The sequence below is a fragment of the Argopecten irradians genome, chromosome 2 (genome assembly GCF_041381155.1).
Source record: "Argopecten irradians isolate NY chromosome 2, Ai_NY, whole genome shotgun sequence".
Lineage (NCBI taxonomy): Eukaryota > Metazoa > Mollusca > Bivalvia > Pectinida > Pectinidae > Argopecten > Argopecten irradians.
Genome location: NC_091135.1, coordinates 8,151,253 through 8,168,698, shown reverse-complemented (window position 1 = coordinate 8,168,698; position 17,446 = coordinate 8,151,253). Strand labels below are relative to the sequence as shown.

The following is a 17,446-nucleotide window of genomic DNA, read 5'->3' as shown; positions in this document are numbered from 1 at the left end:
CCGCATCACGCGGCAAAAAAAAAGTGAAATTATCCTTCCAGCTTTACTATTAGAGTTTGAAACCTCATCTTAGGCATTCGATTAAGACGTTTTCATGTCTCTTTCTCTCTCTCTCTCTCTCTCCCTCCCTCTCTCTCTCCCTTTCTCTCTCTCTCTCTCTTTCTTGTTATTTTTTTCCTTTGCCAATTGCATTTTTGTTTGGTGAGGGTTATGACACTCAATGTGTATCTAATCCACATTATTGCAAAGTTCGTCAAGCGCACAAGATAAGCACAAGGACCTGAGAAGTAGATCTACATTTTATTTGTAATTCAGGGATCAATCTAGCTCTGATTTATTACCGTTTATGGGTAAATTTCCCCTCAAGGAATGAATTCCCCTCAGGCCTAAAATTCCGCTGAAGTTTAAAAATTCCCCATTTGAAGCTAAAAATGACTGTTTTTGTAACACAGTTTCCCCTGTGACTTATTTTTCATTAATTTTTCATACTTTTTTTTTTTGCAAATTTCTTCATATTTATCATATAGCTATTGCATATTTTATGATAAACTCAAATTTTTCATTATTGAGCTTAAAATTTTGCTTTACTAAATCTAAAAATAAAATTAGTTGTTTTACAGTACTTTTTCGTCAAAATGAATCTAATTTTGGACATAAATTTTGGCCAAACTTTTCCCCTATTTTGAAAAAAAGGGTAGTTTCCCCCAAAACCTAGATTGATCCCTGAATATTTACTGATGGTTGGGCCCGCCTGAGTGTGCATGGATCATTAACATGGATTCAGGGGTCTGTGTTTACTGATCTTTGTCCTAGCCCCCTAAAACCTCTAACCATGGTCTTAGGAATTCTGTTCAAATATATATGTATATGAATAAACTGTAACTTATTCTCTCAGATCCATGTATACATTGTAAATTGTACTTACAAGTTTATTGTCCTCTTCGAGAACACAGGTGATGTTTGGAGTAATTATATGGTGTTACAAAAAGATATACTTGTATACTATTGTAATTTAATCAGCAGACGGGTGATACGCGCGAATATAACTGTTTCCAAATGATATACAACTGTAGTGAAATTCCAACACACCTCAAACATGTTGATGCGAGCGAATATTTCAGACAGATTTTTGGTCAGTTTTAGTATGGTCATAGGTACCTGGCTCGTTTTTTTAAAATAAAATGACATGTTGTAATACATAACATATGGGATATGGTCTGGTTAAGAGTCTAAATTCATTCCAAAAGGTGTTAAGACGTCTTATCGACAAGAAGCAAATAAAAACTACCGCCAATAATGATACGCAATTTCACATAACTTAGCTACATACATAGTTCTGTTTACCTATCTGTGCTCGATTATATTGTATTCATTCGATAAGTGAAGGAACTGATGCGATTGTAATTTAAATAATTATATTTATCTAGACACCGACTATTGAATACGATCGTGAGAACCACAGAAAGAGTGACTTCTGGCTAACACAAATATATGTATCACGATACGCAATGAGAGCATCCGGTTCTATTATACTTGTATAAGCATTGGGAGGAACCCTATAATCTTCTGTTGGAGTCTATTGTCCTGTATATTTATACTAATCATTATCCTGTTGTCAGTTCAGCTTTAAAAAAAATAGATTTTTATATTTGCCCCAAATTTCGAAAACGGTGTCAATATCTTCAGATAATGTTTAAAGCATTTTCATATATGTATGAAATTAATCAAATTACCCTTTTCACCTACATTTTGTACTTTATTTTAAAAATCATAATACATAAAGCACAACGGATACTATCCAAGCCTTCAATGTCTACACTATCTACAAAGTACCGAGTTTGATGTTTTCATTCGCACAGGGATCTGAGAATTAGTAACAGATTATATAATGGACCCACAAGAGTGCACTAAGACTATTTTATGCGTTTTAAGGGTCTAGATAGATTGGGGGTCTAGAAAAATTGACCTAGACCCCTTAAATGTGTAAAAATAGACCCCTGTTTTCATTCGCCCATAAATAAAATCATGAATGATACGAACAATAGAATCAATAATTTATTATCTATTTGCATCAACAGCATACTGACCAAATAAAAATCCTTTCTTATAATCTCAAAACATCTTACTCTACTGTCGCTTATTAAAGTTATTTGACCCAATTCTAAAACTATGATGGCTGGGAAAGGACATGAAAAATAAAATCTTAATGCGTGTGAACGTAATAGTATTGCGTGTATTGCGTTACACAAAATATTTTGCTTTCGCACGCAAAAGTATTGCGTTCACACGCAAAACCTTTCTATTTTCTGTGTCCTTTCCCAGCCATCGCAAAAAAAGTAAAGTGTGAGAGGTTCACCTTGACGACAGCCATGTCCAAGTGTAGAGAAAGATCGCTGTATATGATCACTGTTATATTAACTTATATTGTAACGTTTGGATAATTTTTTTTTTTTTTTTTTTTTTTTTACTTTACAATAGATTGAAAAGCTTTCCCGAAGCCTTCTAATATTTTCATCAAGGTATCATTTTATTATTATCAAACCACCAATTTCTACTTTTTTTCGTGTCTCCTTTCTTCTTGTATTTTAAGTCAATCAAAAACATAAGCTCTCATAACAGGAAAATAATGATTATGGAACTCAACTCCATACAAAATTTCTTGGTCATTTGGGGCGAACGTGAACTGTTTCGGTAACAGATCTATCTCAACAACAGTGATCAGTGGCGTATTTTGTAGTTAGTTATATTAGAAACATGAGACGTCTAAAGATCTGAACGCGATCTGAATGAGGGTTTAGGACAATAAACATTTACATACATGTGCTTGTGTCATTTTGGATTATAGAAAGATTTCGAAAGCTTTATTTGAGCTAAATAAGAAGGTTGCTGTACGTACATTGATCGAATTTAAATAATGGGTGATCAGACCGAGATTTAATGTCTTGTCTGAATTCGAATTATAGGAGAGATTGCAATTGAAGATATCATTGTAATTTATTTATCGGAATGCGCACAACGTATACATTACTATGAAATTGGCCTGGCCCGTAATACAAATAAACGATTGCTTCTGTATGAACTATGTATAATCTTGTATTATAACAGAACTCTAACTTGAATGCTAAAATGTGTAAATATATATATATATGAAATTAAAAAAAAAAAAAAAAAAAAAAAAAAAACATTTGAATATCTTATTGTTGTGTTCAAGAACGCGTCGTTATGTTAACTCTACTAAATGTAAAATAAGAGTGATGTGGCCAACAGTATTGTAAGAACTTCGATGTTATAGATAAATAACTTATATTAATTTCATAACTTAAATTGAAAGATGAATCTACTGAAAGAAGTATTACCCTATCGTTCAGTGATTTGAAAATTAAAAAAAAAATAGAAGAAAAATGTGGAACAAAATAATTGAAAAATACTATTTCCTTTTTGAAAACTGTCGTTCAAAAATATAGGGAAAAACCAATGTATACCAAATCATTTGTCTCTTTAACTGAATCCCTAGTAATATTTTATTTTATATGCTCTTTTTAAATTAGCATAAATAAATGTTGTCTAAAATCAATGTGATATAACCTTTGATGGAAGGGAAGTAACTTGATATACAACGGAGAACAAGAGCACCTGTTGACCAGGGGAAATAACTCTGATATGATCAGTGACGCGTGAAACCCACCCGGAAGTGTCTTGCTTTATAACCTAATCACGACTTCACGTGTAATATAGTTCCATTTAAATATATGTTTTGTAATCAAATTAAGGATTATGTTTTTACATGATATGACTTGGATATATTTTTATTTTGAATAGGCCATGTGAAGCGTAAATACTGTAAAAACAGTGGTGCGATTCTATTGTTTTAGTGTAGTAATATTGGATCGTCGCGGGTCAGTCATCGCCCTTTTCACTTCCTGTGTCGCGCCAAAACCGAAAAGAAAAAAAAATCACAGATTTTCTTCAGGTAACGATGCATGCAATTATGATTGTGTTGCAACATGTGTTCATTGAATTAACATAATCAGGATCAGCTGTCGTTGCATGCTCTGTTTAACACTTTAGTACGGATAGGGCTGTATATTTATCGATAACGTTGATGCTTAGCTGGACTCGAAATAATTTCACTTTTTTTATTGCACGACGCAGTTTTGTAAATCATTGTTTATTTTACTGTGTTCAGCTTTTTTCTACATTGATTCATTGCTGTTCAACAATAATCTATGTATTTTAGATTTGAATATTACTTTAGTAAATGTTTGACTTAAAAATGTGTTGATTTGTCAATAAAAAACGCCAAAACAGAAGTCGAAGAGAGATGGGCGGGGTCGAAATGGTAATCCGATCGCAAATGAATGAAGCCATACTGTTCACTTGATACATTATCGTCATATTGCTATTAACATAAACTTACATTGTGCACATGTATTTTTGTAATCTCAGTTATTGTTAAAAAGTAGTATTTATTTAAATTTCTACAATAACCCTAAATTGGTAGCATTTTCAAATTTATAATTGGGTAGTAATCTTTACTAATATTTGCATGAATGGAGCTTGTTTTAATATCAATAATCAAGAATTCAGACTCTAGACTCTAGACTTAATATTAATATACTTGCAAGACCGTCACAGACCTTTGAGTGCATATGATTTAATATTCACATAAATTTTATTAATAGAGCAATAAGCAAAAATTTCAATATTGTTTCTATATATAAAATAGTAGAAATGCAGTTCAGATTTTATGTTTCCCCTTCAAAATATGAAAACAAACTTGTGACATTGTGCATTGATTGTGATGTCACAATACATATCTTTATGTAATTTATGATACTTCTAATAATTATAACATGACTGTATGACATTGCTGAACAGACCAGTTATATGATACTTGAGTTTATCATATATTTATTTAACATCAATGCAACCTCCAGGGTCTACTTATTCCTGGTTTTCACTCAGAAAATGGAGGACTTCATTTCCAGAAAGGCAAATTAAGTCATGATTAAATATATAGTTAATCATCAAGCGTAAAATGAATATTGATTGATATAAACACATAGTGATTCGCTTTGTAACAGTTAAAACAAGTTTTTATTTTTAAATAAGAAAAACCTTGTTTTTTAACAGACTTAAAACTGAAATAGCCATGACGGGGCGAGTGATTATTATAACTGGAGCAAACTCTGGCATAGGATACCGTGCTGCAGAGCAGCTGTGTGAAGCTGGGAATGATGTTATCCTGGCGTGTCGTAGTGAAGAACGGGCCAAGGCTGCCATAGAGAAGATCTTCAAACGCTCACCAAATGCACTGGCCACATTTATGCAGGTAATAAATTATGTGTATCTGATAAAACATGAGAAGCATTATCATGTGTCAAGCACCTTGAAGACCTCCACAAAACCTTGACTATTGATCTATAAAATGAAATGGGATTCAGAATATGGATTATTAAGGATTTCAGTCCAAATGATAACTCATTGAAAAGTAATTAATTACAATGTTTCTTCTGTTTATACATTTATATGTTGTATTAATTTATTTTTGAAGTGGAATTGTCAGCAAGCATTAAGAATATGTTTTGCAGATTTCTACTTATACTAAATTTACATTGGAAAATCTTATATACCAGCTGGTAATAAGGACCAGTTTGAATGTAAAATGTGCATGCCTTCTGCATATGGGGCTAAAACAGAGTAACTATGAAATTTTGCAAACTTTATAAACACTACGTAACTATATCATGGAACGCCAAATAACTTCAATACAATAGTGTTTTATGACTTGTGGAGAAGTTTTCCATACTGATAAAGTATTTAATTAGAGAACTCTATAGAAAGAATCAGAGTCAAATGCTCTCAACACTTTGAGCCTGAATCTTGATCTGGAAGAAGAAAGAAGAAACTAAGAACTTGGTTATTTTGTTTGACCTTTAAACCTATCTTGTCTTGCAGTGTGACGTGAGCGACCTTGCCTCAATAAGGAAATTTGTCGACGATTTCCATGCCACAGGGAAGAAATTACATGTTTTGGTGAACAATGCTGGTGTATATCTCTCCAAAGACAACCGCAGACAATTCTCAGCCGATAACTTTGAGCTCACCATGGGAACTAATCACCTTGGTATGGTTATCTAATCTTACCATCTTATTGATGAGATGATTGACAAACAATCCACTGATAAATCTATTTTTTTATATCTATGAATTCTGTGAAATTCAGAAATGGAGAAAAAAATTCTTTATTACATTTGGTAACAATTATACACAATATTATATCATAAAAAAATAGAAATATTCAAAATATGTATATACATTTCTGAGATGTCCCTACTATACCTTGAATATAACAAGGAACTTACTTTTGCTATCTTCAATAAAAGTGATCTTCTCAGAATAATATAAAAAGTCTAAAAAGTTAACACGTATATGGAACTGATGTGTTAAATGATACGGTCGAAATTGATGCTGTATGATAAAATCAAAGCATCAGAGTATCAAGTTAAACAGTTTATTAAGAATATTAAAGTGAATAGTTGGGCAAAGAAAACCAGTCTAAATGCGTTCATTGGCCTTCCAAAAGTTCTCACATATTAATACGACGGTCAAGTTCTGTTTAGTTTCCCAGTTCTGACCATTAAAGTAAAGAAAAGTTGAAAGCATTGAAAGCGAGGCTGCGTGGGAATGTAACCACGGACATAGTGAGCCGGGAGGATGTTTTAGAATTTCCATACTTTAAATTAATTTCTTCGTACGCAGACAGATTTTGACGAGAGATTTTATTTTTCCATTTCATAAGAAGTTATACTGGATACATTCACACCATTTTTACCGACTTTAGCCATTCTTGCCCGACTGTTCACTTTAAGTTTAAGGTTTTGCTAGTAATATATATCATAAGGGAATGTATCTAGATTCATTTTGTCTCCTGTTATTCCTGAGATTACTACAATCAGTTCTGGTACATTTGGGCACATACCGTCCCTATAGAATAGACAAAAAAAGAAGTACATGTAAATAATCGTGTCTTGTCATGTTTTAGGGCCATTTCTGTTGACACATCTATTACTGGAGGATCTGAAGAAGACCGCAGCAGAGGGCGAGGCTGATTGCCGTATCATCAACGTAACATCGTCCCTTCATGATCCAGCATCTCCCCCAAAGAATGCTGCAAGGAGTAAGTTGATATCACAAGAATAAAATCACAGTTAATTCAACGATAAAGATTCACCCATACACATTCTGTGTGATAAAATGATGTTACGATGTATTTTATTGCTCAGTTGAAACTTGTTATAAAGTGATTTTAATTGGTTGTCTCTTAGAAAGCCCAAGGTTGTTTGAAAGGTCTACTAAATCTGAAACATTGATACCACTGATTGCAGTTTTGTTGAGTTGACCATCATGAGCAAACTGATTGATGATTTCTGAAAGTTTTAATATGCTCTAAATCTCGTTCAGAGGCAAGAACATTCAGTCACAGATTTAACAGATCTTGATACCAAATTTCATATGAAATATTTAACAATTCTCTCGTGCCGCCACCATAAAATGGGAATTTGACATTAATTAGTTGAACTGAATGTTAGTCCACGTTTTACTTTATATTAACAAATTGCTTATTTTGGTAATCAGGGCAGGCATTTGACGTGGAGAATTTTTTTATGGAGAAGGAAGGTACCTACAACAACCAGTTGGGATACAAGAACTCTAAAGCTGCCATGGTAATGACTACATACGAGTTAGCTAAGCGGCTACAGGACACAGGTGTAACGGTCAACACAGTCTGTCCAGGTAAGTCATCAACAAACATATCAGATATTGAATTGATGGTTCTGATTCTTACAAAGTTTCTATTGGCTGAGAGGCCATCATAAGAAGCTAGTGTTCCCAGTAATATCATGGCATCTAGTCTGAATTATTCTGTCGTTCTATTATCTTTTTTATATAGGTTCTATTATCTTTTTATATAGGCCTTGAACAGATGAATCAGAACTCTATATAATCTGTTGGAAATATGTGATTAAAACTGTTCATTAGGCCAAAAAAATAATTTGTCTGTTTAGGGTTACATTGGCAAAAAAAAGGGTCGGTAGGTTGGCATGTTTTTTTTTTTTTTTTTTTTTTTTAGTGTCTTTCACTCTAAAATAATGGCCGGAACCGGAGTTTGATATTGAAATCGCGACTTTTAAATTTTTTTCATAAAAAAAGTGGGGGGGGGGAATTAGGGTTGGTCGGTTAACCCTAAACAGATATATTTTTTGTTTGGCCTTGAATAAAAACAAAAAGGTATGTTAATAATCTATACAGTGATTATCATAGATATTAACTTATCTCGTAAGTAATTGAAATTGAAAATTACATGTCATTAACTCATTTATGGCTACATTCAGATACGAGCAGGAATGATATATAATGGATTTCTATATATGTTTAGTTAGATATTAATACTATACATCATTAGTACTTGCTACTATCATGCAGATAAGAAGCTGAAGTTTTGATTTCATAAGCATAGTTTTAAAGCCTATCAGTATGCAAATCCCTTATCTCTCAGTTATCATAAGGACACAGTTCTGACGTTCTTCAGGCCCATGAAGATAATGGAACAGCAGAATAAACTTTACAGTGCTCATACCAAGATATTTGCTTGATAACAAAATAAATAATTATCAGTCATTTATTTTTAACAAACATCCTTGGGGGAGGGGAAACAGAACTTGTATAAAATTTTGGCTTGACCCCCCGGGGCAGGAGGGGCGGGGCCCAATAGGGGTAATAGAGGTAAATCCTTTAAATCGCTACTTGTCATAGAGCTCTGAATGGAATGTAACAAAATTTGGCCACAAACATCCTTTGGGGAAGGGGAACAGAACTTGTATAAATTTTGGCTCTGGTCCCCCCGGGGCAGGAGGGGCGGGGCCCAATAGGGGAAATAGAGGTAAATCCTTTAAATCGCTACTAGTCATAGAGTTCTACATAAATTGTAACCAAATTCGGCTTCAAACATCCTTGGGGGAAGGGGAACAGAACTTGTACAAATTTTGACTCTGGTCCCCTGGGGGCAGGAGGGGCGGGGCCCAATAGGGGAAATAGAGGTAAATCCTTTAAATCGCTACTAGTCATAGAGTTCTGAATGGAATGTAACAAAATTTGGCCACAAACATCCTTGGGGGAAAGGGGAACAGAACTTGCATAAATTTTGGCTCTGACCCCCCGGGGGCAGGAGGGGCGGGGCCCAATAGGGGTAATAGAGGTAAATCCTTTAAATCGCTTCTTGTCATAGAGCTTTGAATGGAATGTAACCAAATTTGGCCACAAGCATCCTTTGGGGAAGGGGAACAGAACTTGTATAAATTTTGGCTCTGACCCCCCGGAGGCAGGAGGGGCGGGGCCCAATAGGGGAAATAGAGGTAAATCCTTTAAATCGCTACTAGTCATAGAGTTCTGCATTGATTGTAACCAAATTTGGCCACAAACATCCTTGGGGGAAGGGGAACAGAACTTGTATAAATTTTGACTCTGGCCCCCCGAGGGCAGGACGGGTGGGGCCTCCCCCCCCCCCCCCCCCCCCAAATAGGGGAAATAGAGTAAATCCTATAAATCACTTCTTGTCCTAGAGTTTTGCTTGGATTGTGACCAAATTTGGCCATAAACATCCTTGGGGGAAGGGGAACAGAACTTGTATAAATTTTGGCTCTGACCCCCTGGGGGCGGGAGGGGTGGGGCCAAATAGGGGATTTAGAGGTTAATATTAAAATTCCTTCAGAAAAGAAACAATGAGACCTGTATTCAGAACATTACTTGGCATTTTAAACCAGGTGAGCGATACAGGCCCTCTGGGCCTCTGTTATCATTTATGACAATATTTTATCCATCATTGAACTTCAATGGGGGGAAAAAAACAACATAAATTACATCTTACAATGAAGAAGAAGTCTATAAATAATAAGTAAATTGGTTTCAGGTTTCATACCGAGTACAGAGCTATGTCGACATGCTGGCAGTGGCCAGAAGTTTTTTATACGATACATTCTTGGTACCATGCTGCGCCCAGTGTTTAAACCTGTCAGGACCCTAGAGGACGGTGCTAAAGCTGTGGTGGACCTGATTGTAAACGAAGAGTTTAAAGGTCAGTTATGTAGATGTATATTACTGTGTTTCTCGCAGACTTTACGATTTCAGCAAATTCAGAAATTGATTATCACTATTATTCAGAATTATTTTCCGTATTAAAGGCCCAAACTATCTGTGTCTGTCTGATTTTCTTCTTGATTCAGAAGAATTTTGAAAAAAAAATCCTGTTGTAAATCTTGCAGAGATAGGACTAAATTGAAGTCAAGATGGACAGTAGCGATTCTGAAATTTTGATAAAAAAAATCAAAATGAATATTGAACAAGGCTAAGTGGGTCCCACTTTTCAAACAAAGCGAAGGTAGCAGACATTGTATCATTGTTGCCGAGAACACCAGGTGTCTACCTTAACTACGTAATGTCTTTTCAAACTCTTCCAAGAATGGATCATGTTTACATGCATCGACTTTCAAATGCTGTATCAAATTAATTGAGAAATCATTATCAATATTCTTTGATATAGCTCAATTTTAACTACATCTACAAATGCCAACAATATCAGGGTCAAATCTAACTTGACATTTTGCTGCTAGTTAGGTATAGTGTGAATTTAATCACTTCTTTACGTAATTAATTTCAGGTGTGACAGGTAAATATTACAAGGATATGGTAGAGACCGTATCCTCGGAGGAGTCGAGAAATGAAGAGCTACAGGCGGCAGTTTACGAGCTGAGTGCCCGCTACTGTCACTTGGAAGGTTATGAACCTCTTGATGCACCTGTCCCTCCCCCTGAGGAACCCAAACCAAGCCCTAAAAAGTCAAAGAAGGGAAAGAAAGCTGTGGTTCCAGAGGAAACAGCTGGCCCAAGTGGAGACAATGAGGCAGCGACGGAGGAGAACAAAGGTGAGATATATAGATAAACATTAACTTACTATTGATCAGCCTTTTTTCAGGTATTTAAAATGAAATCACCTAGCTTGACTTTGAAATCAATAGATATTGAAACCATAAAATCTGAGGTATCAATTTTAGAGGATTCGGCAAAGTTTACCTCAGAAGTTCAGCTACTTTTTTTCTTTATGCCAAACTATATCTGGAAAGGGTATCTAGAAAAAAAATCACCAACCTTTGCTCCAGTTTGGTTTCAAACCTTCATTCCGGAATAAAATAAAACATCTGACATTTCAACCTCTCGGCCACTAAGACCCATGATAGGCAGAAGCTTGAATTCATCTACACAATAATTCAATAGTTGGTATTCATGAAGTAACTAACCTAATGACCTCAATAGCTAGAACTCATCACTTTTAATTTTATAAAAAAAGCTCAAGCATGTGTTCAAACCAAGTTCATATACTATTCTTCATATGAATGATGTATTCGACCCAATAAGTACCCAGGGCGTTTGGCGTAGGCACTTATTGGGTTGAATAAAGTACCACTTTTAAAAATGATATACTGTTGTAAATTTTAACTAAATGATGATGTGACTTTATGACAGTTCTGAAAGGGAATCGGTACACAGGCATTCAAGGATATTCGTTTAAAACTTCAATATTTGATATTTGATTTCTTTTCTAGAACCAGAAGATAAAACTGATGATGAAATTAAATTTGCTGACGAGGACGACAAACCAGAAGAAGTTACTGAAAACAAGACAGAAGAATCAAAGGAAGAAGTGAAGGATTCTGGGAATGAGGAAGACGTCAAGGATACAGGGAAAGAAGAAGAGGTGAAGGACACAAAGATAGAAGAGGAAGTGAAAGAAGAGGTAAAGGAGGTGAGTGATGCTGTCAAAGAGGACGTAAAGGAATCTGAGAAAGAAGAGGAGAAAGAAGTGGAGAAAGTAGTTGAGAAAGGTGAGGAGAAAGAAGTAGAGAAAGAAGTGGAGAAAGAAGTAGAGACAACAAAGGAAATGGAACCTACAGAGGAAGGGAAGAAAATAGCAGAATCGTCTCCCATCACAGCGGAAATTACTGTAGCTTAGGTATCAACTAGGTGACTCTAGTTATCAATGTTTATAGGGGAATAGGGGTGTCATGGTTTGTGCAATACTTGATGCAGTGAACCAAAAAATTTCATTTCGCAATATTTTGATATTAATGAAATATCAGTTAACCAAAAGTTGTTTCCTGGATTGTTATATAGCTGTTGACCAAAAATCTGGCATTTAGTTATTGCCTTTAATATTGTTTCATAACCAACTACCTGAATGAAAATTGGAAAATTTTGATAATGAAATGTTGCAATTAACAAAAATATGTGAATTTAAGCAATGTCTGATATTGTATTATTTTTACAAACAAAATATTAACATGTTTGATGAATCATGATGCAACTTAAATGTAACATTTTGTTGTTTGATTGTACCATTTCTTTAAGAGATTTACTAAATATTGCAAAATATTGATGATTGAACAATAAAAATGAACACTGTTTTTATGGACATATAAATGCAGCTTTTGTGGACAATTAAAAAGTTTCTGTATGCAGTCCCATGCTACTTATAAACTATGATTCTGAAAAATATCAGAATATGAATTAGAATCCACACCAGTTGCAGGTTTAGAACTTTAGTGCATTGCTTGTAAAACTGTAGTGTCTGGTATGAGGTAGCTATAACTAGTCAACATTTATTTTTCTTCAACAAGCAAATATGATAATGTCTCGGTGAAATACCAATGTTAGATTTAGGCTCAGTGAAATAGCCTTCAAGGTTTTTGATTTCAATTTTGACATCAATACAGGGAACCTGTCTAAAAATAGATTTTTGATTAACATAAATTGAGATATACCCATTTAGCACAGAAAGATATGATCATCTTAGATGAACTGGGTTTTGTCACAGACACTTTCTTTATATGATTTAAAACGATATTGAAGTTGGATATGGGTTCCGTGAAGCGTATTGTATACGGTTGAGTGGTTAGTGAAATATAGTGTCTAAAGGAATGAAATCTTATATTTTGATGAAGAGACCGGACCTTTAATATGTTGTCTGGTCAAAAAAATACCAAATTTTTATATGATTTTATTTTGTAATGTAATATTTTGCTTTGCTACATGTATTTTAACACAGCAAAGATATTTATATATGGTGTTGTTCAGTGCCTATATACAGTTGTACTGTGGAATTGATGTAGATGATATTTATATACATGTCCAACATTAATTTACATGCAAATTCAAATGCTGAAGAAAAATTGGGCTTCAATAACTACTTTCAATATTTACCCTTTTTTTTGGAAAGTATATCATCTTTCGCTTCTGAAGTCATATGTCATACATAAATATAGAATATTATACACAAAATGTAACCATTTTTATACACGAAAAGCATTGATTTAAAAACATTTTACACATTGTATGCTATTCACAAGTATATTCCACTTTTATTTGTATTTTTTATATTTAAGCCATTTACCTTTATACAGTTGATATTTTGTTGCAAAGTCTACCATTATTTTACAATGCATAATGTTTTGTTAATGGACTATATATCATCATTTCACCCTTATATTATCAACATCATTTCACTAGGCTGCACTGGTAAATCAGACGTTAGAGAAATGTTTGATAACTTAATCTGGAATATTTAATTTCTCACTTGACACATAGAGTGAATCTGGAATTCATGAACAAAGGTAGATTTAGTAATCATATCTGCATTCCTGAAGAAAGATATTTCTTTATTATGTGAACAGAATTAAGCTACATAATTTGACTAGGGTACTATAATGTAATCTCATTTTGCCAGTGCAGCCTTCACCATAAAGCTACAGTATTATTTTTGTACGCAGACTTTGAGAATTTACTGCTTGTTCAGAGACAATCTTAACTAAGATTAGACTTGTAATTACGGTACTCTATGTTACGCTCCAATACAAGATCTAACAACTCGCTGTTCGGGGTCACCTCGGCATGACCCCTATGGTTAGCCAATCTTTGTGTCTCCTATGAAATCTTCAGTGTGGTTGCTTCTCTTTGAAGTATAAACAGCTATTAGCTATATATTCCGTCTTTGCATATTACAGAGTTAGCTCCCTTGCGGGTAGGTGTCGATTGTTACGTCATTATTTTGTGAACGCAACTCACATCGTTTTCTCCGAAAAGTATAACTTTACGCTCGCAAACACATGACGTCACAATCAATACCTACCCGCAAGGGCAGATAATTCAGTAATATGCAATTACGGAATAAGGATGTTCCGATTCTTGGCCAGGGGTCATGCTGAGATGACCCCGGTCATGCTGAGATGACCCCAAATGGGGTGTTGTTAGATCTTGTATTGGAGGTTTATGTAGAGTATCGTAGTGGAGTGGAGTTACAAGTCTGATTCTAATTAGATTGGTTCAGCGATATACCCAGACTGTCCAAAATGGTCTTTACTTCTTTAAATATCAAGTATTAAAGAAAAAAAATGAGATTTTATTCATGTTTATACTTCAAAAAACTTTTGGCTCCTATTTCTGAACAAGAAAAACTATGGTTCAACTACTGCACGATGAATACCTGGTAAACACCTATTTCCATGACATAGAAGTTTAAATGCTAAAAGTTTGTGGGACTATATTGTATTATATACTTTTTTCATAATTAACACATGTAATTTTTATCAATTAATGCAATTTTTATGTTACACTTTTGTTCAAAACAATATACTCATTTATTGATAAACCAAAATTTTTATTTGTTTTATCTGTTTTTGTTGTTGTTGTAATATGTATTGTTCAATAATCAACAAAAATGTATGCTTGTAATTCATACAGGGTTTTAGTATAAGGTTGTATTATCTTGAAATATTTTTTTTAAGATAATGTTAATAACATGAATTTTCACATGAATGTGTACTCTTTATTTGGGAGGCAGTTAAGGTCCGGGTTTACTTGTGACCACTATTTCTACCTGTACTTAATTAACAACTTATTAATTAAAGCAGACTCATGATGCATTATTATTTTGAAGAAAACAGCTTTTAGGACCTCCAGGAAATTCTGTTTTCTATTTCATTGCACTACAAAGGCTTGGAACATATACAGCTTCTAAAAGGGCAAAATCAAGTAAATCTTACAAATATACTTAGGATTAGTTCCAATAAAAGTATGACGTTTTTATAATATTTGCTGTTTGTACGCAAGTACATGTTCTGTATACATGTACACATGTTGTCTTTATTTTACAGAGTTGGGAGTATCTTAGGATTGTTACAGCATTTGTAAATGAGAAGAAATTGTGCTACTTCTCAGAGAGATAAATGATACAATAGTCAGTACAAAAAAAATGTCCTGAAATACATGTTACTGTTAAGATAATCAATAAATGCAAATTTAAACATTTTTGTTCTAAATATATTACAGATTAGGCAGAAAAAAAATTGTCTGTTTAAGGTTACATTGGCAAAAAAATAGGGTCGGTAGGTCGTGATTTTTTCTTATTTTTGTGTGTGTCTTTCACCCTAAAGTAATGGCCGAAACCAGAGTCTGAGATCGAAATCCCGACTTGTAATTAAATTTTTTAATAGAAACGTGGGGAAAAATTGTGGTCGTGTGTAAAAAATGAGGGTCCGTCAGGTAACACTAAACAGACATTTTATGTTTTTTTTGGCCTTATAGAGAATTGTTTTCTAGTCCCATCTGGATTTAGTGCCCAGGGTTGATTTGAAATGTTTTCTATAATAAACAGGATGAAATAATTGATATTATTGTTAAACAAAGTATACTGTTATCAGATGATATTGGGAGTTATTCATTGACTTTCTTGTTATGTAAGATGGTTGTTGATTGGTTGCATTGATTTAAAAGGACATTCCTGATTGGTTGTGGGTTGAGAATGATCTGTTCATGATGGTTACCTTTTGAATGTTTTTCTTGTTGACGCCTAGAATCAATTTTCTGTGATTTTCTGAACATGCACAGCTCAATCACAGCAACTACATGGTTTGTTACCAGATCCGTTTTAATTCAGATGGAGCTCAAGTCTGTTTAACTCGTCCACTCCTGTAATTCCACAATGGACTGTTCCAGTATTTGTACTAGAAGAGTCTAAATGATTGTTTCAGGTTAAATAGGGTAGATCAGTATTTTAAGTACTATATTCCATCCATAGGATTGGAATCAACATGTTCAGTGGTGAATAACTTAGTAAACACATGATGAAGATGGTGTAACTTGTTATTGAAAAAGACATAATTATATTTACAGTTCAATATCACATTTGTGTTCAACTGAAGCTTCAGTCAAGGATGATGAGCACATGCTTTGGTCATGGTTGATTTGTTGTCAATGCAATGTACTATTTTGTAATATACTTTTACCAAAATTTTAATAAAATGTGTATAGTTAGCCATTTGTGTTCTGTTATCACTTACAGCTGATTGATTTGACCTTTTCAGATCATCTGTCCTGAAGGGTCAGGATGATGACCTATTGACCCCGTCGCCCGCCATTTGTAAACCTTTCACTTATTCTGAATAACTGAAAGATCCATGGTTCTGATATGGGGTCTGTGCTTGGGTGAAGGGCAACCAAGTCTATTCAATAAATTTACTTGACCCCATTTAAGGTCTAGGGTGAAAGGAGAATAGGCTTGTTCCAATGAATTATTTGACATTCAATCAACGTCACACGGTCAAATAAGCGAACCTAATGCTGGGGTAAAGGGATACCAAGTTTGTTCAAATAAATTATCTTGACCTCTGTTAAAGATCGCAGTTTAATTAATTAGGCCAAGTCTAAACTTCTCAATAACTAAGAGGCTTAGAGACCTGTTATTGGGCTGGTAGAATTCTGATAAAAGGCTAGCCTGTGACATTAAATAGACTAAAATAGTTACAGGTCTTCCTGTCGATAATTAATGAAACGTAATATTTGACCTGTTCCATGCTGGGGTGAAAGACTATCCTACTTCTGAAAGGTACAGTGGGGAATCAACATCTCTATAGTTTAACGGCCTAACATACTCAGACATTGGGTCTTTTGCATTCTTGATAAAGCACTTCCAAGATTGTTCATTTTATCGACATTAGTAGTCAATTGTATCAGAAACGAAACTAACATTTTTGATGAAGAGTTCTTGATATAACGTTACAATCTCTGAATTATTAGTAAAAGGAATGCGAGTATCTTTAGCGTATTTGGTCTTTTGGATTTTGTTACAAGGCATACTTCTACGTTGTTGCATGTACCAACAACATCATCAGATAACCGAGAAGGCCCATGGACCTCTTGTTTAGATCTGGCCTGGACATCAGTATTGTTTAGATTAAGAGGACATGCGATAGAAGAGTGTAGAGATAGTAAGTGATCGGAACCCATGGAGTCTCAAGGATGCATCCGGTCACATTATACTGACAACGGGCAAACCAGCC

General features: G+C 34.3%; 1 protein-coding gene across 1 annotated transcript; it reads left to right on the top strand.

The window, feature by feature from the left end:
* The first annotated feature begins 3,822 nt into the window (after window positions 1-3,822).
* On the top strand, window positions 3,823-16,422 carry LOC138314337 (retinol dehydrogenase 12-like). Its single transcript, XM_069254627.1, has 8 exons — window positions 3,823-3,970; window positions 5,134-5,332; window positions 5,959-6,127; window positions 7,046-7,180; window positions 7,639-7,797; window positions 9,971-10,135; window positions 10,718-10,981; window positions 11,660-16,422. The coding sequence occupies exons 2-8, from the start codon at window positions 5,153-5,155 to the stop codon at window positions 12,064-12,066; spliced, it is 1,479 nt and encodes a 492-aa protein (XP_069110728.1). The 5' UTR covers window positions 3,823-3,970; window positions 5,134-5,152; the 3' UTR covers window positions 12,067-16,422.
* Window positions 16,423-17,446: the final 1,024 nt, after the last annotated feature.